At 37.8% G+C, this 27,407-nt stretch overlaps 1 protein-coding gene across 2 annotated transcripts; it reads right to left on the reverse strand.

Annotated features, from left to right (window-relative positions):
• Positions 1–294: 294 nt before the first annotated feature.
• On the reverse strand, positions 295–27,407 carry klhl4 (kelch-like family member 4; the record flags this gene model as incomplete). 2 transcript variants are annotated; one of them, XM_079250468.1, is made up of 11 exons in its annotated part: positions 295–1,244; positions 1,620–1,791; positions 2,543–2,755; positions 3,781–3,943; positions 5,328–5,552; positions 5,650–5,836; positions 7,076–7,288; positions 9,619–9,815; positions 10,297–10,433; positions 11,532–11,699; positions 27,289–27,407. In XM_079250468.1, the coding sequence occupies 10 exons, from the start codon at positions 11,672–11,674 to the stop codon at positions 1,185–1,187; spliced, it is 1,710 nt and encodes a 569-aa protein (XP_079106594.1). In that variant the 3' UTR covers positions 295–1,184. The 2 variants fall into 2 exon arrangements, with proteins under 2 accessions (XP_079106594.1, XP_079106593.1); XM_079250467.1 differs by lacking the exon at positions 27,289–27,407 and adding an exon at positions 22,721–23,181.

A 27,407-nucleotide genomic window follows, 5' to 3' on the forward strand; every position in this document is an offset into this window, starting at 1 on the left:
TGCATCTGGTTCCACTCACTTTGTTGTTTCTACAAGAATAATCCAAAATCCGAGTTGTGTAACTGAAAATGTTATAAACAAGAAAGTATTATGTCCTTGAAAAAAACAAACAGATAATTGTTTTTTATACACACACACACACACACACACACACACACACACACACACACACACACACACATATATATATATATATATATATATATATATATATATATATATATATATATATATATATATATATATATATATATATATATTGTAAAAACCAAATAAAACATCAGCTCAGCTACCATCGCCAAGAGTAAAGCCTAATGAATAACACAGACTGTAGCCATCAGACTGCACCTGTTAAAACATGAATCTTTTCACACAAATGTAGCTTCAGAAAGTTAACAAAAGTCTGTACAGCAATATGAAATATCAATATGATATATTTTCTGTGATTCACAAATTTGTAAACCTTCACTTAATGTGTTCCTAGACATCTAAGACAAGCAAATGACTTTGGTGTTCTGTAGCTACAGGCTCTAAAAATGTTTGATTTCATTCCTGTACTTCAGAGCAGCCTTGGCAAACTCATCAACCCTCATAGTTTATCATACTGCTCATCATTGCTAAAGAGTAGCTATCTGTTTAGCCCTGCCTTTGATAAATAAGACACTGCTATATAGTTAGATCTGTTTATTCCAACAACTCTCATTGTGATGGTTATACAGGAACATCTAAAGACAAAAATATACTGTATAAGATGGCACTGGTAAGAAATGTTTGTGTAAAATTGTAAACTAAACTGCAGTTAGGCTTCTTTTGTCAAAATGTAAGTATATCATTTGTTTTGAGGACATTCAAATAAGTTTGTTTTTTTAAACTAGAGAAATCTCCGGCTTTGCCAAGTTAATGAAAAGTCATGTTTGGTTGAGAATGTGAAGAATGTGCAGCGCATTCCAGTTTCAGTACAAGTCCTCCCCGGTGGGTAGATATGTCCACTACTGACAGAAACAATGGTTTATGGGCAAGACTCAGTCTGTGTTGCCCTCTGAAAAAATCTGGAGAGCAGAGTTAAAGAAAACAAGAATGAAAGCGTGACTCTCAAAGGATGTGTCCTCGATCTGTTGTTGTGTTTGTCCACTCCTCGCTGCCGCACGCTCATTTGTTTCTCATGCTGTCATGAGACAGAACCCTCAAGGCAATTTCACCACCACCACGCAGGCGCCTGCCCTTCCGATGTTGAGCGGGACCTCCTACAGAAAGACAGAGAGGTTAACGTGTAGCTTTTCATCAGAGGCTGTCTCCAAAACCTCCCATTTCCCCTGATGCAGATAATAAGGTTACACTGCCAAGACTGGAGAAAAGACCTAATGCAAAAAAGAAAAGCCATGATAAAATATTGATAATCTTCAATGAATTCATCAGATTTACACTCCAGAGGGATGTTAACTGGAGCCTTTCAATGAGCTAGTTCTTGCAGAGCAGCTAGTCCAAAAAAAAGTCCAAATTGACTGTATTTACAACATAATTTGTACTATTTTTATTTTCATAAAAAATAACTATAGTCAGATGAATATGTAACTATGCTGAAATCACCGTGATTAATCCGTAAAAGTCGCAGTAATTACCTCAGTCCATTCATTGTTCTGTGCATCGTAGGACTCAACAGTGTTCAGGTAGGACTGGCCATCATAACCACCCACCGCATAAAGCTTGTCCCCCAGTAAACACACTCCCACTGCATCCCGAGGAACGCTGAGGGAGGACACAGTGGTCCACGTGTCCGTCTTTGGGTCATACCTGCAAATGCAGTACATCATCAAACAGATGAACTGATTTATCTCACCTATCAGCCCAAAGCTTCATAGGATAATTACATCAAATAGGTGCCTGCAGGTCCTCTACTCAACTCTTTTAACCACACATACATGATGTTATTCATTTTTATCATTTGCGACTGATTGTGTTATTTAAATATTGAATCTTCATTTTTTGTAGCTTTGGTTAAAGATTTGATGGATAACAGTGACTGAAATGGCCACGAATAAATAGGCCTATAGTAACTAAAAGGGGGTACCATACAGTTTTGTTGGAATTTCGGTCTCATAAATGAGTAAAAGTGAGTAAAATACTCCATGTAAACACTATTTTCCATATGAATTAAAATGTTGAAATTGTGTGGATTTAGAAAATTAAATCTACAATTCAACCACTAAATACATCTAATTTAACTTAAATAATAAAGTTCCCATTTGTTTTATTCCTCATTTGCTGAATAAATATACAGATGATGGGAAAACATGATGGGAAAACATGTCAGTCGTATTTGTTTCATTTTGGGTAGATTTGTTTGGCCACCAGATGGTGCCAAACACCAGAAAATGAAATGGCGTAGTCCTGATCAGATCTGTTGAAGAACGTGTTATACCAGCATGTCTCAAAAAGCAGGAAAAGGGTGGGGATCCCGTTTCCCTTCCTTTTGTTGTGATGAGAAACTTAACCCAGAGCATAGTTCCATGAACAGAAAATCCAAACAGAAGCATGTACTGACCTCTCAACGCAGTCAGAGAGTCTAGAACAGTGGTTGGAAGCGGGGGCATCGTGTCCACCCACAGCATACAGGAAGTTATTGTATGTCGTTACACCCACGCCTCCTCTTCTCTTGGCCATAGGTGCACACATGCTCCACTTGTTGGTGTGTGGATCGAAACACTCCATCGACCTCAAACATGAGCTGCCATCACGGCCTCCAACCGCAAACAATCTGAGAAATTAAACAAAATGGTTCAATATCTCACATTCAATGGGCAACTGTTTATAAAAGCAGTGTCAATGCAGAGATAACGTAAACATTTTGAAGAGATACAGGAATGAGCAGCAGATAGTGTTTTTCAAAGACCCCATTCTTGAGTGTTCTTTTCTACTTAGATCACACCAGTGTTTTAAAAGCTTGTGGCTCACAGGGCCGACATCAAGAGAGCAAAGGCTGGAGAAACAGTTTCCCTGTTATCTATTTTTGACCTAGCTGCAAAAATAACTCAGCACCAACTTTTACACTGAATATTGCATGCAGCTGAGCAGCAGCCTGCTTTTTTGAATTAGGCTGGGCGCTGGTTGCTTCTGTCCTTAATTCACAATTAGATTGTGTTGCAGTGCATACAAGTACATAAAGTATTTTGCTTTTAGAGGGTCGAGATTACACTATATGAATTACCTTGTTAATCAGAACAGCCTTCTTTCACAGCAGAGTTAAAGTTTATCTTCCACAGACCACAAACTAATTCAAAGGGTTTAATATTATCAAACTAATGGTGCCATAACAATGCACTTACTCGTACACTAAGAGTTACAGAACTGTAATCATATTACTGCATGCTTGTTTTCTTCATTAAAAAAGGGCATTCATGCTAATTTATTGAGTTTGCAAATCCATAAATCTTGTATTTGCCTTGGGTGCATCTGATTCAGTAGGCAAAGAGCTCCACCGTGTGAGGTTCAAACAGCAAATGCGCCGTCATCCTGGGAGTAACCAGTAGGGCTCAATCTAAAGGATCTGGGGATTCAGGAAGGCTCATACCAAGTCAATAAACCAAGGAGGTATTTAACACCAAGCCTATTTAATGCCTTGAAAGAGAAGAGTATCTCTACTTATCTGCTTTTCTTTCAGTTAAGGTTAAAATATTATGGTGAAAAAATTAGAAGTAATCTCTGCTTTGAAAAAAAGGTACATTGGTTAGTAGGAAAAAAAACACTCACTATCCTTTTGTTTTTTTTCTTTTAGTAACTCACTTTCCATTGAGGGCTGTGACTCCCATGGTGCTCCGCGGAGTTGACATGCTGGCCACATAGTTCCACTGTCGGGCCTGTGGATCCCAGCGTTCTACTGTGTTTAGGTAGCTCCAACCATCATGGCCTCCAACCGCATACATGGGACCCTCAAGCACAGCAATACCTACAGAAATGGAAGTAGGGAATTACAAGAATTTGTGATTCATGCTTGATTATTTGTGTGTTGTTTTCTAGCTTTGCTCTTTAGGGGAAAAGCAAAAAACCAAAGAACTGAGCTCATCATGTTCGTCACTGGAAAGTTTTGAAGTTTTGCATTTAGATTATGTGAAACAGTTTTATGGTCGTTGATGTTATTCTACCTCACAAACCATTTTTTATCCAAGTATAACTTTACACCTGGTTCAGGCTTAATGAAACAAAATGACCTTTTTTCATCAACTTACCATTAAGCACAGGGTAATTTAAAGCAAATGTTGATGAATCATCAAGCAATAACAATTTCCAACTGTTCTTGGAGAAAGATGGCAAGAGGCACAGGTCTCATTTTATAGCAATCTGAGTCATACAGAAGAAAACAAGAGGCTGTAAAACAGCTTTGTTATTCCTCACTCCCAAGTCACAGAGGAAAGCTTAACTGGCAACAATGTGGGGATATTTTAACACAATGGTATTTTTTTTTGTTTTGTTTTGTTTTGCAGCCCTTATTTCCTGAGGTGAGAGTTCAGTTATTTCTAGGGAATATGAGGGCAGGGCCGCATTCCAGAGGCTTAGTGATGTATCACTGTCTTCTTATTATGAAGCTCGTTTTTATTACTAATGCTCGGTTTTGGAATGAAAAGCACAAACTCTTTCTTGTTTTCTCTCACAATGCACACTGCAGGAAATGGCTACCCAGGGACGCTTTTAGACATAAAGTTCAAATATATTCCAAGCAGAAATATGCACATGATAAGCAAAGCAGCAAGAGACGTTTGCTGCAGGGAAGATCAAAGGCGGACCAGGTAATCTGTACAGTGTGATCTCCTGGTCTCGCTGATACCTCTGACCACACTGGGTGAGTGAGATGAATGTTTTAACAAGATCTCCCTGTTCTGTTAGCAGGACCTGTTTCAACTGTGAATCAAAACGCTTCGGATATGAGACGTGTTGGGCAGGGAATGGGAAGGAGAGCAGGGCCAGCACAGCTTGCCAGGCTTTGATAGGGGAATAGGAAAATATCAAAAGGTCTGCATCAAAGAAATGTGGAAACATTTTTTTTCCAGAATAACATTTATGACCCTTCTGAGCAAGTATCCTGTACACACACCACGTAATAGCAAAACATTTAAAAAATGTAAAAATATCTATTTCATGCCAATTTCTACAATTACATATGTTAACTAATCAGTATAGTTAAGAACCTGTGAACTAACCACTTCTAAAATCTAACATAGTTTTACAAAAATAAAATACTTCCTTAAACTGTGAACTACTGGTATCTTAATGACCATGAAACAGATGGCCATGCAACAAAGAATTATGTACAACGTTCTGCCAAAGACACCTACCAAGTCCATGTCTGTGTGTGGACATTGGAGGCATGGTGGACCACACTTTGTTGACAGGATTGTAGCATTCCACCATGTTAGACGTCTTAAGCCCATCTCTCCCGCCTACTACATACAGCTTGTTGTCTATCACTGCCACACCAAACTGCAGCCGTCGTCCGTTCATGACTCCGACCTGGACCCAGGTGTTTGTCCGCAAGTCATACTTCTCTATGGTGGTAGAACCTGAAATAAAAATAAAAAAAACCACAGCAAGTGTTTTAATGTACAGTAAGCAACACTTGCTGATGATGGTTTGACAGCCAGTTTACGTGAGTTATACCTTTGGTAGCATCCATCCCTCCCACAGCGTAAAGTGCGCCCACAGTGGACTTCCTGGGTTTTGTTCTTGGACTCTGAAACATGGGACGCCGTTCAGGCAGCAGATGATACTTCATGGCCTCCATCAGAAGCTTTTGGCACTCCAGATCATCAGAAAACATCTTGTTGTTTTCTAGATCTGCAAGGAGCTGCATCACAATGCATCATATTAGCAGCAAACAGAGAGAATATCTTCGAAAAACAAAGAAAGTGCCAAATGTTAAAAAGTTACTTAAATCTCCTTTCATAAGTTAAGGGAAAATGCTCAAAAAATATGTCACATACTTTTTAAAAAGTATGTGAAAACTAAATAGACTGGTCTTGTAGAAATGTTTATTTGATCTCAATGCTGAGCAGAAAAAAGTAGACATAATTTTTTCTTTTCTCTTAAAAAAATTTCATCGCATCAACATGCCAATTCTGCCAAGAGTGGAAATGGAAATAAGGAATTTCTTGCATCACCACCATCAAGTACAGAACTACTGCGTATCATTAAAACTTAAGTTGATCAAACTGCTTTAGTTTATATGTTTTGCACCTGTTGGGTAACTGGATAATATTATTATGTGTTTCTACTGTTTATAAAAATACCTTGTAATCCGTCCAAAATGTCCATGGATCCCTGAAGCTACAGAATTTTTTCAAACATGCCTTTACTGAACTGTTCTCCAAATTTTTAATATTCATGAATAAAAGTTCTGTATCTGTATATTTCCTGATCCTGCCATGCCTTCAAGTAATGTCAGCGGCACCGCTATGCCTAACAAAGAATTAAAAAAAGCAGCTCCAGCTTTGCAAAAACAATGATTCATTTCTGTTTATTTGCCTCACAGAAAAAAAGCCTCTCCCAAACCAATGGACAAAATAACTTGTGCCTGAGATCATATTTTCAATAACTTTTTTTCTCATTTATAGGAGCAGCTGCTTCGTTCTTTTTTGGGGGCATGGGATCTTTTTACTTTGGGTTTTATTCTGCATTGATTTGAAAAAATATGTAAGAAAATGCTTGTCACTGGATATTAGGTAAATTAAATTGGCACAGTTTTGAAAGTTTCTTTTTATTTTGAGAGGTATCGTGCTCTAAAAATGTAAGATGCACTGATAAAAATGATCTATTAAAAATATTCTCAGGACATTAAAATAAGCTGGCAAAAAATATCCGTCACATATTTGACATTTTGGGTAATTAAGTAAAGGCATTGCTTAAAAAATGGGGGCCTTCAAGGTGTTGAAAATGGTAAAAAATAGAAACTGGTTCAATCTCAGTAGTAAATAAAAGTTAAACTTTGTAAAAATAAAGCAGGTTAGACTAGAAATAAAATGTCCAGTCAAACATGAGCGCTTATATACATTACAATCCTTATAATGTGCATCCTCTTTTGTCCTACCTGTGGAGGGAGAAGAGGCAGGCGGATGTAAGCCAGTAACACCCCAAGGTCCTGTTGTCGATGCTGGACATCATATCTCACCCACATCATCAAAGCTTGAAAGATTGTTTCTTCATCAGGAACATTGATGTCATCGCTAGAGAGCAGCTTAACAATCTCCGCCGTGGGGAGCAGCAGGAACTCCTGGTTCTGAATGACCTCCAGGAAGTGTTCCTGGAACAGAAAGGAGACACAGAGAGGACAGATAATCATCAGTTATTAGCCGAGGAGTACGCTATGTGCAGCAGTATGTGTGAGAGTCAGCGTGGCTCTATACCTATGAGGACCAAGTGGCACAAGAACAGCGAGGTGAAGAAAAATCACTACAGGAGGCTCAATAATGGCATTTTGGGAGTCTCTATCTTCAAGAACTTATAACCAGTGTGAAATAATCTTCTGTTCTTTTTAGATAAAAAAAAAAAAAAAAAAGATGAAACCATCATCTGTTTCATTTTACTTATTAAATAAAGAAACTCCAATAACAGAAATAAGTCTGGCATTAAACATCCCTTAAGAAAGCCTTTACAAAAGCTAATATCTCTTCTGTTGCTAATCATAAATGATACCAATAAGCCTTTATAAGCCATTTAATGGGAAAAGCAAGGCCATGCATACCACCACAGCACCCCAGCTAATGTTGTGTCCAGCTCTAAGCTTTGGGGAAGCTACTCTCTATTGCCTTTCTAAAGATTAATCTTCCATTTATTGGCCAGAAGCCAAGCCAATATGACAGCACTGCATGGCTACCTCTTCAAGGTCTTTGTCTCTGGGCACTCCCATTAGAGATGATATACTGTGTAAAACCCTGTCCTGCCTCCATGCATCTATAGTATGTCCAGCAGTAAAACACCAGAAAGACATACTGAGGAATATTTGGCTGTAATTTCCCCTGTTTACGCTTAAAACATAGCTGAACATTAATTAACAAGCTGCCATGCTAATTTTGTGCTCAGTAGAGTGAATTCTCAACAATTACAGCAAACAACTAAAGATATTGATTGTCAGCTTGGAGCAAATCACAGGATCTTTGGTCTGATCTTAATGAGGGCAGGTTTTAGAAGCTTAACGTGGAGAGCTCTAATGAAATTGAGGGACATCTATTGATCTCTGGTGGTGAAGTTGAGGGCAGAAATCCCATCCACCTCCTGGACATTATATTGGAACATTTTGTTCTGATCACCTTGAATTGAAGAGCTGACAAAACCAGTCAACTTTCTTTCATAAACATTTCATGGGACACGTCTTCAGATAATCATTTCACAACCTGGAAAACAAACATCAGCAAGAAGAAATATTTTGTTTCTAACAACTATGATGCAATAAAAGTTTAATATATGTGTGTGGGGGGTGGAGGGTGTTGCATGTTTGATTGTTTTGTTCCTTTTTCTGTTTGTTTGTTTTTTGTTTTCCTGGAAAGGGCAATTCTTCTGTTTGATCGGTGTCTGCCAGAGACAATCATTTTCTAAAACCTTTTAGATAACAATCTGCAGAGCTGGCAGACTGGTAATGTTACGCTCTGAAATACTCATTTGTTTACTAAAATCTCACATTACTTTTGTATATGGTGCAACATAAAAGAGGCAACTGCTTCATAGAGGAAAGGGATGTCAAGAGGCAGATCTTGGCTGCCTCTCTAAAAAAGGAAAACCAAGCTTATCAAAACATAACTCGCTCCACTCAGGACGCAGCGGATGGTGTACCAGGAAGCCCACAGCTCCCCCTGTTCATTACAGAAGTGATTGAACAGGAAACTAGCCCTCTTGTGCAGTTTGATGATTAGATTAACCTCCTGCTCTTGGACGGGGTCTATGTAAACTGGGTGAGCAGATGTCCTTTAGGAGATAACGCCTGCTTCGGGCTGTACTTTGGCACTTCTGCATGACTGGCAAAACAAATAATCTGACAAATATGTGGGTGAATCTTAATCCGGTGCAAATATCCATCACAGAAATATATTGGAAATACATGTGCGCCAACTAGTGTGCTGCAATGTGTCGTTGTACTCGCAGCACACAATCATGACATGAAGTGAATGCATGAAATGTTTCAATATCTATTCAAATGTGCACATCACCTCTGCTGAAATTAGGAGTTATAAATAGCCAAGGACACAATATTTTATTCCTTTACAGCATATTTTAGGTTATTTAAATGAACTAGTTTAAAAAAAACAGAGAACTGATGGAAAAATTTGAATGTGTAATGCACAGCTTCAATAATTTAGGGTTGTTTATATAATCATTTAAGAGGTTTACATGGGTTATTATAGGAGATGATGCAAGCAAAATAAGATTCAAAATAGTTGTTGAAAACTAGTTAGAGCGCACTACATTATGTTAAAAATGGTTAATTCAATCTACTTTAATGTAGAGGACTTTCATAAAGATTCATTGCATTCGTTGTTGTAGTTGCCAGTAAAGATGCAATGAAGAGCAAAGACCTTTATTGAAAAATTAATAATTCAGCCCAACAGAGAGGTGGTCTGGCTGTTTTCACCAGCTTACCATGGTGTAGTTATGAGCCACATTCAGCAAGTCCACACAGCCTTGGGCATCTGCAAAGGATCGTATTCCAAGGCAATTGGAGGGATGTAGCTGTTTCATTAGAAAGCTACAGCAGACTTGGATGACTTGTGAAAGCTGGAGGAGGCAAGCTGCCGCCAATAAACTCTCAATGGTCTCCTCTTTCAGCTCAAGGACACCTGCAATGTCAGGACGAAGAAGATACCTGTTTTATGTCATAATTAATAGTATTCCACAATAGTTAAAACACTGGTGGAGAATAAAAAAATACAAGCAAGAAAATGGCAAAAAGCATTGAGTATTAACAGTGAAAGAACAGAAAATAAAGAATAATCCCTCTTGAATTCATAGCAATACCATCGCATTGACCCCATGAGCTATACTTGGTTATGTTTGACAGAAAAACAAAGTAATTTTTCCACATAATAATGGTTTCCCTGAATTTAAAACAGTGAAATTGGGCTATCTAATTCCAACACATGCTAGGGGATTTTCTAAAGGGCAATTTGCCTGGTAAAATGAAACAATTTTTAATTTGAAGCGTTGCCCACTCAGTAAGCCCAATAATGAGTTGTCTTATTGATCTGTTTTAATCATGCAGGATTTCAGAAGTCTCATTACGATTTAGAAAAGCTAATAAATGCCTTTATGAGCACTCACCAGTGTAGGCAAAATGAACCAGGGATCTGAGGGCCTCAGGATCAACTCCTTCCATCTTTATCTCCTCTTGCTTTGCCTCTCTAACATCGCTGGTGAACATAGCGGCAAAGTAATCTGAAACAGCACTTAGGACCAGTCTGCCATGAAGGAAAAAATATATTAGATAAATATTTCTTTTACATGGTCATATTAAAATTCATATGGGGAATTATTTCAGCCTTGCGCTTCATGTCCTCACATAGTTTTGCACTTCAATCACAAGCATATCTTCATGTTTTATTGAAAGTTCATTCAGGTTGTGCTGCCAGAGTGATTATTACATGTAACTGCTGTTTCCTGTTTCATGCTGCATTGCAGTTTGAGAGATTTTATGCCATTTGAGGTTTCTGTAAGAAATATAATCCTTTCTGCTGTATGACTCCACTTTGTCAACAGATGACAAATGACTTTATCACTGGTACATTTTTTTTTTTTACTAAAAGCAGTAATGGCCAGAATTCTAGCTCACATGTCTCACTTGCAAAACAAAACGGTAGATCCATGATTAAAAAGGGGGCAGAGGGAATATGACACCGCAAGACTATTCAACAGTGTTGTGGGTTTCTCATGTTAATCAATATTTATTACTGATTTAGATGTTCTGTAAATGCACTGTAAAAAAAAAAATGCAAGATTACATTACTAAGTGGCACTACTAGTTGCCTTTTCTGAAGTCATTTGTTATATAAACTATGAAAATATACTGTAATTCATTTATGAATACAATCTGCATGAATACTGCATTTCATGCAGATTGAACAAAGTGGTTCTAGAAATTGAAGCAATGTTTTGTGTTCTGTTCAGTTCAGTCTAGAACATGATGCCCAAACACTAACACCTTTTATTAAGGCAGCAGATCAGTCTGCTCTTTCATGTTTTGGAAGTTAACATGACAGATGTATAATTAGATCACAGAGGTGCAGATATTTACAAATTAATCTTTGAATACGGAGTTTGCAAGTCAGCTGTCATTTGATAATCCAAAGATACTTTGCTTTGCATTTCAAACATCACTGATATTTTCCTCAGAAGGTTCAAGTTGATAAAATATGTTGCAAACTCTGATCAAGACCAAAGCCTTCATGTCTGCATTGCCAGATTAATGAACCACATCCAGATGAGCTGCTTTACTTCTAATCCATGGCATATGCAGAGTAATTAATGGAATCAAAGCAGATAGAAGTGCAAACACCAACCTATGAGCGGGTATCTTGTGATCTCCCGCTATCAAGAGCACATCACACAGCTGCTTGTGCTGGAGGTAGTTCTCCATTTTACGAAACGTCTGCTCTGCATGATTTGCAGCCTGGAAAAACTCATCGGAGGAGTTGTTGTTCATTCTGGAGATATTGCTCAGAAGCAGCCTGTGGAAGATAAGAAACAAGGAAGGAGAAGACGCCTTACATCAGTCTCCTTTTGCCCTTTACAAAACATTACAAGCAGTGTCTTCTACAACTGTAAGTATAAAAGACCAGATAAGGTTCGGTGCATTCAAAAAACCCTTGCCTGTTTAGATAATAAAATAAAACAATAAACTATTAGCAATAACCTTTGCTTGAGGAGGTGGAATAAATCAGGAGATTATTAATACAGACAAATTAATTAGGCAAATTCATTGTGTTCACTCCTCCTGTCCAAACATAAAGCAAGAACAAATTGAAGCTGTACACACTTAGATAAGCAGAAAATTACTGAAGACACAAAAGAGTTTAGTTTGGCACAGGGCATTCCTGAATCCTCTCGTCCCTGTGGTGAATCTGCATCTTTCTTGCCAGTCTAAGCTGAAATTAAAACTGTTCAGACTAAAGTCTGAACATAAGTACCTCACTAAGCACTGTCGTCCGGTGGGAACAAACAAGCCCCACAATCTACACCAATGCTTTCCAGAAAGAATGTGCGCATGGTTTATAACCATTCCCATGTGCCTCTGCATATCTGTACATGCATTCGTGTTTCCACCAAAAACAAAACAAAAAAAATACAAGGACTCAGCAGGCACACCAGCCTGTTTCTTGCAGCATTGTGGCAAGGCTGAGTCCCTGTCCCCACAGACTGCTAGATTACACGCTGCTTTACAGGCATCCTGGTAATCCCTCACACTCATGACAAATGATGCAGCCCAGTCACTCTGGTGTCCTTCACAGAGAAAGTATGTTCATTGACATTTAGGGTTGTTTGGTAGAATTACATAAACACCCAAGCCGTCTCTCCAAGGGAATTTACCGTCATCTCATGGTCCTTCTGCTGTGTGAAGACTGATAGAGCTCATGGAAGAAAAACGCTGCTGCTATTTAAAGCAGCACTACATATTATTGTTCATACAATGTTATGAAAGCTGCATTAACTGGTAAAGTTAAAGATTTGTCAATGCAAATGAACTGCTTGGCAGCACCGTGTATTGGCACACACTAATACTGATATAACAGGAAACACGGAGACGGCGGTATCTTTTATTGATGTCCTGTTTCACAAACTATTAAAAACTTTCGAGCCAACCATGAAACCTTTTCCTCTTTGTTTACCAAAAGCAACAACGCTTTCCCCCTAGGGAATTGTTTATATTGCACTGCAGCAGTGTCCTATAGACTAATCTTTATTGGGAGACTTTATGCTAAACGCAGGAGTAATTTATTGCCCTGTCTTGATATTCCCCACTGACTCCAGAGTCTTGCAAAGAAACACCAAACAAGACTGAATAAGCAATTGGCCCATAAAACTGAGATCCATTGCTTTTGTACTGGCTCAAAGGCATGCTGTAGGGATTTTTCATACCTACCAATCTCTTCGACACTAATTGCTTTGGTATCACATTCTCAGGAGCAGTAAATTTGCTGTGAGGAGTATATTTTGCTCCTAGAAGAGAGTTAGATCATCAGAGGTATAGCCCAATTTTATTGAGGCACTAAAACTGTAGAACACATTGAGACAGAGAAACTACTGTGGGGACAATGCTGCTACACCACATTACTAAGCAAGACGAAGGGGCCAAACATATTTAATTTGCTTTGCACAAACTGCAACAGGACAAGATGAATCATCCTATAGAACTGAATGAGATAAACCCAAATAGAGGACTCTGCTGTATTTACATTCTTGCTTTATTTATCTCACAGCAGATTTCCTACAGTGAGCAAAGATCACCTGAAGCCTTGTCATTTGCTCTTTACACTTTCCAAGAGCCATCTTACCACAATGTGACTAATTGCCTTTAAGACACTGCAATAACGCTGCATATTTAATGTGGTGCAGGTAATGAAAATTCTTTGCAATATTCTACACTTTCTCAAGACCAGAAATCTGCTTTAAAACAATTGCTCTATTCAGTCTCCGTAAGCTATTTTTCCTACAATACACAAACAAGTGCAGCACCCATGAATAATAATACAAAGCAGTTACTGAAGATAAATAGATCAATGGTTCGAGGACTGTAGATGTGCCTTCCTCAGCCCAGATTAGTTCTCAGCTGTAAGTGTCAGACATGTTGGGGGAAATCTGTTTTATTCCATCCAGCTTCAATTCCGTCCCTCAATAAGAAGAAAAGTCGTGCCTGTCTGGTCCAAACAGGAAATGTATCTTTCAAAATGGATTATGAGAGGCATTTTCCCCAAAAGGCTGCTGAGCAGCTTGGGTTGGGTTGAGAATCCAACAACTCCTACAAAGCCCCATGCAGCATTTGCAAAGTCTGTGTATTCCAATGAGACCTTCATGTGTCCATTCTTTGACTTTCTACTATTGGGCTCTATGTTGTGGAAAGACATATGATGAGATGATTATTCTGTCCAAAAATGTATTTTCCCTTCTGAATTTTTTTCTTTCTCTGTTGTTTCACAACATGTTACGTTCAAGTAATCGTTGCACCATTAACCTGCTTAATAATGGTAATTACTTAGAGCTTCTGGCTGCATACAGGAACCAAGCTCGCTTGGCTTCCACAAAGTGTTATCAGCAAGCCCTTTATGTCATTTGGTACACTGGAAAATTGCAACGGCTTTCATGTAAATTAAAAATAACATACATTTTCTACAGTGGTCATGACAGCTGCTGCAAGTTCTAAAAAGTGGTGCAAGCATGGAATAAGGTTCCAAGGTATGCATTATGTCCATGAGCATTTTTAGAGAGAAACAGTCATGCATTGTGCTGTGCTGGAGGCTTGGGGGTGTTCTGTAACTGAGAAATGTGCAGATCTTAGTGGAAAATTTCTAGCTACTTTACTGATGGCAGGTTAACATTCCTAGTGTATGCCATGATGGATTGCTCATAATTTATTCACATTTTATTTCATTGGTTAAATAAATAATTTAAATCCTAGCAACTGCTAGAGTGTAGAGTATATATACTTATGATACTACACTGCTCATGAGCACTACAACTACACATCCAACACACATAATTTGCACTGAGCGGATCAGGTAGTATTTAAATAACCATCAATGTTCAACGGAAGAAATTAACATCAATTAAAATCAACATGAGTACATTAATGACAGTAAACAGAAAACATCATCAACTGTGAGGAGGAAGTTAGGTGTTCTATCACATCACAAGTAAGTAAGACTCACTGTCAACACTGAACCCTTTCTAAAAAGTGAAGCATCATGTTTCCGTAATGCATGTTTTGATGTGTTTTTTTTAAACATTTATGTTGTTCGTCTAAACTTCTGTAATGATTCCTTGAAATTATTCTTTCTATACATGATTTGAGAAGTCCTCGGATTTAATTTACATCACATGGATTCATTCAAAATTCTCTCCAACACAACACAGTCTCATTGTTATGGTTATACAATGTTGTTAAAGGGATATCATTTAACTTCTGACCCAAAAATTAGCCTATTGTGAGTAATAATGGATGATTTCTGAGGTCAATATACAGCGTTTGACATATGGTGGTGCTCTGAAGGGACTGCCCTCTTTAGAAACCAGACATTGTAACTTTGCAGGAGTGGATCCGTCTCTCCTGGGATCATGTCACCTGGAGGGCTTTGCTTTATGGCTGCCCCTCTGAACACAGCAGAATGGGTTTTGTACAACCTTTAACTCCTATGAAACAAAAGTTTGTCATGGCTGAATGAAGTAAGAGTGTGAAAACATGTCTGAGTAGGCCAAAAAGAGAAAGTGGGAAAGTGATCTCTCCAGAGGAAAGATAGAGTCAACCTTGGCAAAAAATGACTGAAGAGTAGTGTGGATGCAAAACCCATTCTGTTTGCATCAGTATTATTAGACTGGTAAGTTCGCTCTTTGTCTGTTGTGCAAATGTATCAAAATGTGAACATTTATTCAAAACAATGACAGTAAGTGTCTCATAAGCTGGGGACTGAAACTGTAATTTTGTGACAGTGTCCTGTGGCCTGTGGGAAGTTGCAGGTTTAGCACCCTTAGTGGACAAAAGTTGCACTTTATCTTTTTAATGAATCACATTTGATTTTATTTGAATAATGGCTCATATACTCCTCTATTAGCTGACTTACTGGCTGAATAATGCTGATCAAACAATAAAATGACATCTTTTCTCGGGGACTGGTGACTTCCCAGTGTTCTGCTCAAAATAACACATAAATTGATACTTTGCACCTTTTAATCTGCTTTCTGTTATCTGTACAGAGGCCGTTACACATATAGGTACAGCAAACAAACATAATTTAATAAAAACTGAATTATAACTTTATATGAAATCCTTTTTCCCTCTAACATTTTGCTCTACACGGTGTTTGTCAAGCACTTCATAAATTCTATTGAAAAAAAAAAAAATTGTTTTCATATATCCAGAAGTGGCATTCATGACCCCAAAACATTGATGGTACATTAGCACGTTGTTTTTAACGCTAAAGTTTGATTATCAAACATAAGCAAATGATTCTGTTGTCTAAACTGGATCAGAAAATTATAAACAGCCATGTGTTGTTGTATGTATGCTTTGCTAAGGCAACCAACAAAGTGGTTTTAATTAAAGTTATGGCAGCATTGTAAAGTGTTTTAGCCTTTAGACTTTTTGCCTATTCTCCAATTGCCTTTGAGAGCCACCGGTTTTTAAATGTTCCATGCATAGTTGGGGATTCACCCCATCCTTCATCCTTTAGAGGGTGTTACTTGCTTGTGCCTTGTGCTTCTAAGTCCTTACACAAGGGTTGGTTCCATTTTGCTGCATATAGGGATACTAGCATAGTGTAGTATAGAATTTAGAGGTATGAACTAACAATCCATTTTGTTCTTCTAAATGAAGGATTTCTTGACAATTTAGCATTTTCCCCAACCTCACATCTTTAAATATGCATACTACAACAAACCAGGAGACCCTTTTCTGACTCCCTACAGCTGGTGAGAACATTTTTTTCCTTTGTTCTACACCAACATATATTGTGTTTGATGTCACTTGTCCATCCTCTTGACTTCATTGGAATGCCATGTGCATTTAGCTATTTGTTTGATGACACTGTTTGACTAGTGATAAATCCATAATGGAAAACCATATCAAGGATTTGTTTCTTTGAATTAGCTCCATGTGGGAGAAAGAAAAAGGAGACTGATCCATATATAAGCAGAAATTATGTGTCCAGCATTTTTTTGGCAATGCTTTGTTTAGGTGTGCAGAGATTTTCTGCTTTAGCTTTAAATTTAGCATAAAAGATGGTTTTTGCCATACAGACTTCTCATTTGATTGGAACAATATTTGAAATTTTTTGCACAAAATTCATAAAGTATACAAATCCTTCAAGGGAACAATTTGAAATGGCAGCAAGAATATGGAGTTTTGCAATTTATGGCATCTTAACAAGGTGTCCACTGGATGTGTCATGCATCAACCATTTGAGCCTTGTGGCGTTATGAGGCATTCAACAAATATGTGAATTACTGCTGCTGACAGGGGAAGAGCTGGTGGTATTTCTTTTCCAAGTCAGTGGCAAGGGAATTGAGATATCATTCAAACTAACAGCCCACTGACTCAAGCCTCTGTTAGTGTATAAGAGAGACAGGTCAGGGTTTCTATTCCATTCAGGCTAACTTGTATCATATATTGTCTTTGAAATGTCACGGAGGGCTTATTTGGATTAAGATCATGACGACACAACAGCTAGGTATGCAGTTATGTAAAGATGCAATAAATTTTAGGTGGGAAATAAGGATTTCACTTAGTTTTGAGGTTATCTTCAATACTCATGAATCTGTGCAGAATAAAAAAACACAACCAGCCACATTTCACATGAGGACAAAAAACAAGAAATAATTGTTCATCATTTTGTCATGTTAAACTGGTCCATAAAGCTAGTTTGAACATAAACATGTATGATTTTACATCACAAAAGTGGCTAAAATTATCAACTAAAGCAGAATGATATATGCTGTTTGCACTATAAGAAAGGTTCAGCCACAAGCAATGAGCTTTTATCATTGATTTTGCCAGTTTATTTTAAAATGATCATGTAAAGTGATAGGAGAAAATTAAAACAACTTAGTGACAAGTACAATTTAATGCAAGTTATAAATGGACCAACAAGAATAACAAATATGTCAAAAACAACAATCGATTTAATTTTTACAAATAAACCGGAAAGAATTTTGAAGACTTATAATCTCCTATCGGGTCTTTCTGACCACAATTTTATTTTCTGCTCAAGAAAAATTAAGAGGCAGCATCCAATGACTACTGACAAAGGCCGAACCAATCGTTTTACACCTAAACATTTGCAACAGCATTTAAAAAGTGAACTAGAAAAATGTAATTGGTTCAATGTCTTGGAAAATTTGGACACCGAGGTTTGCTCTAACAACTTTATTAAAAGTGTCAATGAAATTCTCGCACAGTTTACAAAAGAGGCCAAAACTAAAAAACCTAAGGATAATCTTCCTTGGTTTAACAGTGATAGTAAAAAATTGATGAAGGAAAGAGACAGAGCACTAAAAAAATGTCTCAAAACAGGGCTTACATGTGATCGGCAGATTTTTACATCACTCCGCAATAAAGTGATAAAACATTTACGTAAAGCTAAAGCTAATTTCTATATTGACATTATAAAAGGTGCTAATGGAAATGGGAAGATAATATGGGATAATCTGAATAAACTCCTAAGACGCAATACAAATGGACCTATTAGGGATCTGCAGCTTCAAGTAAATGGTACACTGACAGATGATTTAGGCAAAATTGTTAATTTGTTTAATACATTTTTCATTTGCTCAGTTGAAGAATTAACAAAGAATCTTAAATGCCCTGTAATCGCTAATACTTCTTTAGATCCCACTAAACCTGTATTTAATATACAAGAAATCTCTTTCCCTGGAGTTATAAAAACAATAGCGTCTTTAAAAAGTTCAAAAGCTAGAGATACATTTGGTCTGACAACACATTTCTTAAAACTTCATAAAGAAGCCCTTGCAAGTCCAATTGTACATATAGTAAACCAATCTATTAAACAAGGAATAGTGCCATCATCATGGAAGATTGCAAGGGTCACCCCAGTTTTTAAATCTGGAGACAAAACAAAATCTGAGAACTATCGACCAATAAGTATATTACCAGTGATTTCAAAAATAGCAGAAAAATGGGTTGCTGCACAACTAACTCAACATCTAAACAATAGTGAAACATCTCTTCATCCAATGCAGTTCGGTTTTAGGAAACATCACTCCACAGAGACTGCCACCTTTTATTTTCTAGAAAATTTAAAACATCTACTTGACATGGGCGGCTTTGTGGGCGCTGTGTTCCTTGACTTGAAACGTGCTTTTGACACCATCAATCACAATGTGCTCCTTGCTAAACTAACACAATTTAATTTTTCTAACAGTGCTCTCTGCTGGATTAAATCATATCTGTCGGACCGGCAACAAGCTGTACAAATAGAACATTTCCAATCTACTTTTCTACCTTGTTCTGCTGGAGTCCCACAAGGCTCAATACTAGGACCAATCTTATTCAGTTTATATGTCAATAACTTACCCAATGTATGTAAAACTGTGAAAATCCAATTATATGCGGATGACACAGTATTATATGTTCATGCAAAAACCAAAAGTGAAGCCGCTGCAATACTCTCTGGTGCTATGGTGCCAGTATCTCACTGGCTCCATGACGCTTGTCTACATCTTAATACAAAAAAAAACAGTTTGTATGTTTTTTTCCCGGCAGCCAGCAGAGGCCGAACAACCATTTGTGTTAGTCAATGGAGAGAGACTGGATGTGGTGGAACAATTTAAATATCTTGGAGTAGTTTTTGATTCTAATCTACATTTTAAGCAGCATGTGAAAAAAGTATTGCATGTGATTAAATTTAATCTGTCAAACTTCAAGCATATAAGACCCTTTCTGACCACAGAATCAGCTAAGGCTTATATGCACGCCATGATATTTAGTCATATCACCTACTGTTATACCACTTGGTCTCACACTTCAGAGGCCATTTTGAAGCCACTAAAGTCCCTCTTTAAGAGAACACTGAAAACTCTGGACAAAAAGCCATTACACTACCATTATTGTAACATTCTAAGTAAGTATAATATTTTGGATTTCGAAAGTTATCAAATTTTTATGGATGCTTGCCTTATTTTTAAAGTTGTAAATGGACTTGCTCCTCCTCCCTTAATGGATTTTATAGGTAAAAAACCTAGTGATCGGCCAAATACCAGAGCATCGACCAGAGGAGACTGTAACGTACAGCGGCGTAGGACAAAATTTGGTCAAATGGTGGGGTCAATCAGAGGCTCACAAACCTGGAACACACTGCCAGCCCATGTCAGGAACTGTGGCACGTATTCAGCCTTTAAAACAGCTCTGAAACACTGGCTGAAAACCAACCAAGCATGCTCACACTAGGTTTTTTTTTTTTTTCTTGGGGCCTCTTAAACTCTGTGAGATTTGTCTATTGTTGTCTATTGTTATGATGTAATGTCTGTATTGTTTTTTTGTTTTCTTGTGTTGGGACTACGTGTTATCTGTCCTTTCCTGCCTTAGGACTACGGATGTAAATTAGCTTTGTGCTAACTCCGGCATATTTACATTGAAGCTTTTGCCGATGTGTTGATGAATATGCATTGTCCTAATTTAAATAAATAAATAAATAAATAAGTATTAACACAAGGAACAAAATTTAATTAATTGATGGGACGGCTGGCTCATAGAATCTGTATGAAAGAATTTAATCACTGCAGGGTATACACCAGAAAAATGAGTGACACATGTTTTTCAGCTACAGAGAAGCAGCTAAAACTTTTGTATTTTTCACAGCCAGCAGGGCTGATTTCTTGATTCTGCCTGAGGGGTTGTGACAAATTACATGTCAAGGATTTATGATGTGAGACGTAATAGGGCCACCCAGCTGGTGAAGTAAATGAATGTACATATCTCATTGACATCCACACATCTGCTTAGCTACAGATGAAGATGTGAGCCACGATGTGTCACACAGTCACTGGTCTAATTCAGGATACGTAGTGCATCTACATGCGCAATTTGTCCCAAAGTTACAATTAGTGAGTGGATGTATTTCCATAAAGCATGATTTTGATTTTAAAAAAAAAAAAAAGGGGGGTCACTAAGCTACACACAGCTGTGGATTTCCCTGCTAAGCATGCATAATAAAACAGATTTTTGCTGCCCTTTCAGCTATTTTTTGTGCTAAATGATCAGGAAACAGATATCCAAGTTGCTGACAGGGCAAACTGTCATATAAAGGGAGGAATTAAATTAAGTTCCAGTAAAATTTCTTCAAAACATTGTACCATTTTTTCATTGTAAACAGTTTAGATAGGAAAAAGTCCTTCTGATAATCTAATATGATCAAATCATAAATAATATCACTATAATAGAGCATATCTGAGCCAAAGATTAATTTTATGATCCAACAGAGCAGAACCTTTTCAATAATTCAATATCATTGTCAAAATATGCTGGCTTTGCTGTATTTTACATGGCCAACATGGACTCAAGGTCCCTGAAAGCTTGAGAGTTACACGTTTCTACTGTGAGGCACATCTTTTATGCATGCACTTTTCACACATAGGGACTCCAAAACATGAACATCTGCCAATTATGCCAACACGAAGAGCAGAATGTGGAGTTGACTCTGAAGCCGCATCTTAACTCAGAATAATTCATGTTCAGTTCAGGGAGCCCAACCACTGCCTGTGGCATTCATTCAATCCACACTGACACATTTCTGGCTGTAGGTAGAGGATAAGTATTTAGAATAGCCTATTTAAACAAAGTGAGGCCTATATAAAAACAAAGGGATAGGTTTATGTTGCTTGTTCATTTTACCATCAGTTGCAGGGAACAAAAGCACTGGCGAATCAGTGGAGCTGAAGGACCAATCACCTTAGAATGTCACAGACAAGATGAAAGGAGACTTAGTCTTTTCATCTATCATGCGAGGTGCTTTTAGTTTTTTGGGGGTTTTTTTTTTGCCAGACACATGCAGACAGAAAACATTTGCACATACACTTCCACCTTGTTCACTTAATGGAAGAACATGTTGGATCCCAAGTCAGACATAAAGAAACACAACATAAAGCAGCCGAGGATGGAAAATGTCACTGGTAAACTAGTTTCAGAGAGTTCAGGATAAGGATTTGTAAAAAGATTTTGCCAACCACTAGCGATGATAGCTTTTAGCTCATAAAGTGGATGTAGCTGTGGCTGTCTAGATAATTCATGTGATTGCACGTCTGCTTCTTTTTATAGGTTCAGAACCTGTTAGATGATGTCATGATTCTTTCCCACTATCCACTGAATGGAAAGATGCATTAGTCTGCCATGTAAAAACTAAATACCCAGAGGAACCAAGAAAAGGCATACTGTGAGCGGTATTAGGACAACAACACAGACAAGGAAGAAGTGGAAAAGATCCTAGCTTGCAGTCTACTAAATAATTAAAAGGATGTTTTACTGGTTTATGCTGCCTAACATGCTATGGACAGGGAGATGGAGCTGTCCCTTGGTAAGCCATAGTGGCAAACAAGAAGATAGCTTTGCAGATAATTTGGTGTAAGCTTAATAAAAGGATCTTTATGCAGGATGTTAATGCTAATTTAATGCTAAATTGTTGATGCTTAACAATTTTTAGTATGAAGGATTAAACTTAAACCTGCTTAAAAAATAAATTAATTTCTTTTTTAGTTATAAGTAGTTGCCTTGGGTAACCCTAACCTTATTTTATCAGTTAAAGTTTACCACGTCGCAGCTATGTCAGGTCTAAGTCCGACTTTTAATGGTTATTGTTCACAATTATCTCATAGATTTTAAAGGAATTTGGATTTTCTTTCTTCCATAGCTAAATCCCCAAAAATAGCATTCCATAGTCTCTTCCATGCTCATTGACTGTTTAATAAAAAGGGTTAATCAGCCACGTTTAGTCCATGCCTGCTGAGTTCTAACACCTTTAAACAGCCATACCTTTCTCTGGCCTCCACCTCTGCAGGCTCCTGTGTGCTGCTTTTCACATCTTCCTGGTCAGGGTTTGTGTCCTCCTTTCTTGTTGCACTAGGAGAAGAGCTGTTCTTTGAAGACTCCTCGTTGACCTGGAGGCCCTGTATGGTGCTTGGCTGATGATGCCACGATTGATGACCCATCCTGACATAGACTGGTGTGGGCCCTGGTGTTGGCGCCAGGATGCTGTGGACTGGGCTGTTAGTCTTCCGTAGTCCTCCAATGCCTCTTTCCCGTGAGTGGCTCTTCAAGCGTCCCTGGACAGGCGTTCCTCTGTGGTCCAGGCCATCCTGCTGGATGTAGCCTCCCACACCACCACCACCACCCCCTCCACCACCAGCAGAACCTTGGGATGAATGGCTGAACCAACGCCAGCGGAGCCTGAGGATCTGTTTCACATCAAACTCCTTCTTTCCTGACACAGACATCCTCCTCTGGGTTTGGAGACGAAGGCAATGGTACGTTGAGTCCCCAAAAACATGGAGAGCAGAGAAAAGAACAGCCTTGATTTCAGCCTTCACTGAATACAATGTGCCTCTTCTCTTCCGTTATTGTCTCACTACTATCATCACCTCCTCCTCCTTTTTTTGAATTACTCCTCCGTTGTTCTTTTTTGGTAGAGAGAGATGGAAAGCGGCTTTCTGCAGCTTTTTGTTCCTGTGCCTGATTCTGCTATTCTCCTTTCAACTCTCCTTTTCTCTGTCTTCTTCTTTCTCTCCTTCCCTCCTGTGCTGCTGCTGTTTCTGTTTGCTGCTGCTGCTGTGCCGCTGGAGCTGAGTTAATGCACACGCATGATCCATGCTCCCTCCCCTTCGCCTTCTCTGTTTCGCTTACTCTCTCCCCCTCTGCTTGTCTCTAGTGAACACACTTGCACACACACCACACACTCTTCAACAAGCAGACACATATATCCTGGAATCAAAATGAGAAAATCTCACAAGCTCTTCCTATAGCCCTCTGCTGCTCCTCTGTCTATGTGTCTGTATGTGTCATTGATAACGTGGCTGCCTGCTCTTGCTATGAGGGGGAGGTGGGATATCATGGAACCAAGATGATGAGATCATGCCTTAACAAAGTAAATTGCTGCTTGCTTGAGGGATAGAGGGAGACTACCAAATAAGCTGCACTATTTACAAGATTTTGCCATCCATTAACACAAGTAAACAAAAAAAAGGTGTGCGTAAATATGGCTCATAAATACAAAACACACATCAGCTCGAGTCGTCAAAGGCAGGAAAAATTAATTTCACACCAGCACACATCTGTGCAGTCTGCTATTCTCACATCAACCTGAATCCCGTGGGGGAATGTCTCAAAGTAGGTAGCCATGCAGAAAAAATATTCTCCTTCAGTCACTGTCTTGAGAGCCCCCCTGCGATTACAAGTGAAAAACTACATACTGATGAACCTTCAAGGTCAGCAAGCTGCCTGTTCCACACAGACGAAGCACTGGAAAATGATTTTGTTTTTATTTTTTCTTCCCGCTTTGACATTTCACAGCTGAACCCTGCCCCTGCATTACGCTCACACTGCACCACTGAACATGACTGTAACATTATTTCTTGACCTCAACTTTAAACTAGTAATCACAGCGAAAAAGTGCACAGTTCAGTAATTTGGTGACATGTCATCAGTTCTGACAAACACATGCAATGTATGAACTGGGGTGGAGGTGTGGCAGGGTGTTCTGTCAGCTGTATCCTGATGCCTTAACACATCTGTTGTACTAACGCATGTTGTCAAAAGAAACTACATATCTCAACTGGACTCATTTTTTCCCATGAATTATGAACAACAGAAATAATCTGAATCCTTCTATCTTTTTGACGTGACATAGCATCTGGTCATTGTTTAAGGATTTTTCCAAAGAGCTGTATCAGAGTTAATGTTTTGCACTTTAGCTCTCTGTTTTATTTTGGCTTTTATTACCAAAATGCACCCAGCTTAACTTTTATTCATGTGAACATAAATGGAAATGATAATGCAGTCTTGTTTCTCTTGTCCAATTTCCACTTCTATGACAAAGCTAAGAGGAGAACCTCCCACTTTAACTGCTCTCATCCACCTACACCACCTCCCACGGCACATTTGGATTCAACCAACTATCATGTCAAATAACAATTGCGTACATTATTTGCAGCTTTAGATAGGCATATATTTGATTTGGATATGTTTATCCATAACTTATACAGACTGGACCCCATTGCCCAGTTAGAAATTAGCTTCTTATTTAAGGGTAACCAATAGACAAGTTAAATCCTTCCAACCCGATTAGTCTAACTTGACCTGTTTTAGTCATCCCAATGTTCTCCATGCCATAACACTGTTACAGTGAGGATATAGGTTTAGATTTTCACAGACACCATACTTTCCCCAGGACTAGTGTAGATCATGAAATCTCAACAAAAGAAATGCTCAGGTCAGTGTGTTATTCAGGTTAATTAATGATGAGAGGTTGAAAGACTGCATAAAGCTCATGGATACATTTATACTTATACTTAGGTATACGTACAAATATTGCAACAGCTGTGGAGGAGCTTAGAACATTATTTTTACTACCAAGAGACGAAACCGCAGAATTATTGATAAGTGCTATCTCTGCATATAAAATATAGATGAGTTTATATTTTTTAAATAAAATTGCATATACGATTTGGACTGTTTTACAGCTACTTCTCTTCAATAGGAATCTAAATCAGTGAAAGATTTTATTCACATCTTTGATGACACCAATTAAGTTCTCGGGGCTTTCCTTTCTGCTTGAACATATGTTAATGTTTGCCATTCCTTATATCCTTACCCTTTAAGATAAACTGTTTTACAACACAGACATTAGAAATAATGATAATCAAGATTTGAGAAAAAAGGAAACAATTGTCTTTACGGAAACATTTATGACTGTTGTATATTAAAAGCATAACAATGCATAAATCTGCATTGTTTGATGAAGATAACCTTCAATATCAGATACAAATTTTCTGTGTAAGTGCACTGTTATTCATTGTATGCTACATTGAAAAAAACAGTGTATTGTGTTTCGATCATATTTTATTGACCACTCTTCCTCTCGATACTTTTGACTTCAGGCATATAAATGCAAATAACAATTTTAATTAACTGCAGAAAAATGTTAAACAAAATGCTGTAAAAAAAAAAAAAAAAAGCACCAGTTTTTTGGTTCCAACATAATTTTCTACATAAAGTTCTGCTGGTGCTACATTCCTTGACTTAATTGCATATATATTAACCTAGAAAACAATAAGATTACAATTTTTATGTTTTTGGGTGTTGGACATAGGTCCTTCTACTGTGCATTTATTTTTATTAAAGGTACTTTTGTCTCCTTTTGTATTTAACTTAATATAAAATCATCTGTTTAAAATTATATTTTAAAATAAGTCCTATATGATGTAATGTATTCAGAACAAAGCAATGATTAATCTGAAAATAAAAGGAGAGTTGAGACGAGTTCATCCTAAATCTCTCACTCTGAGTAAAAGTAGGCTTTTAAAACGCTGAAGCAGGTTTTCAAAATCTCCATTACCATTGATATACCATATACCAGCACATAAGAATGGATTTGTAAGGAAAGCACTCTCATTGGACACCATCTAAATGTCAAGTGCAGCTGTAAATTTATCCTATTGCAGTGAGATATGACCAAATGTACGGTAACAAGCCATAATATCAGGTAACCTGTTTTATATTTACAGGAGTCAAGGACACCATCTGGCTGCTCTCCGCATGACACATGTGATGTCAGATGTCAGAGTCCTGTGGCAAACTACATTATCATCCAACATCTGCCTTCTTGGTGAACATGCCCTCATGTCTTCCTAGATATTCTTTAAGTGTGCAAAAGTACATGAGCTCAGACTTGCAAACCAGCTGTAACAGCATTCACCCTAAAATGTCAATAGTAGCCCTACAAACTACGTAGTAATATTACAGAAAGACTGCATGATCAATTTCTGACAAAGCACTGCTTGAAAAGATGAAATAAGGTCTGTCAAAGGCATGCTGCACACTTTTCTTTCTTTGGCAGATACAAAATATAGGCTGCATCCAGGTTGGTAAAAGGGAATTGCTCAAGAATTGAGCAATATAGTGTAGCAATTCTCAAGAATTGCTACACTATAACAAAACACATATTCACTAACTGCTCAAATTTCAACACACTAGAAAAAAACGGACTTTTTAAACAATGAAAAATATAAAATTACTTGTTATGAACATGTATCCCAAGAATGTGGTGCAACCTTTCAATTATATGTCAGCAATATGACAAGATAGATGTGTTATGCCTGAACCAGCTAGAAAAATAAAGGTAGCTTCTGAATCCATAGCGTAGACACAATTGAATAAGCTATAATACATACAGTGTCAACAGTTTTTAAAAAATATATACGTATGTTGTAAAATCAGGGTTTTTCTGGCACCATCTTCCTCTGTCTTAAGGAAATCAAATATAAACTTACAACAATGCTCTTGAAATATTTGGAAACAGAACTTGTATTTAATAATCTCTTTCTTACCTGAAAAGTTAATGATTTGTTTCCCTTTGCATTCAAATGTGAAAGAAATTTCTCAAATAAAAAATGACCAACACTAAAATAAATGACCAACAGAGACGATCTGCTTGACCATTCTCTCT

The sequence above is a fragment of the Telmatherina bonti genome (genome assembly GCF_933228915.1).
Source record: "Telmatherina bonti genome assembly, chromosome: 12".
In the NCBI taxonomy this organism is placed as follows: domain Eukaryota; kingdom Metazoa; phylum Chordata; class Actinopteri; order Atheriniformes; family Telmatherinidae; genus Telmatherina; species Telmatherina bonti.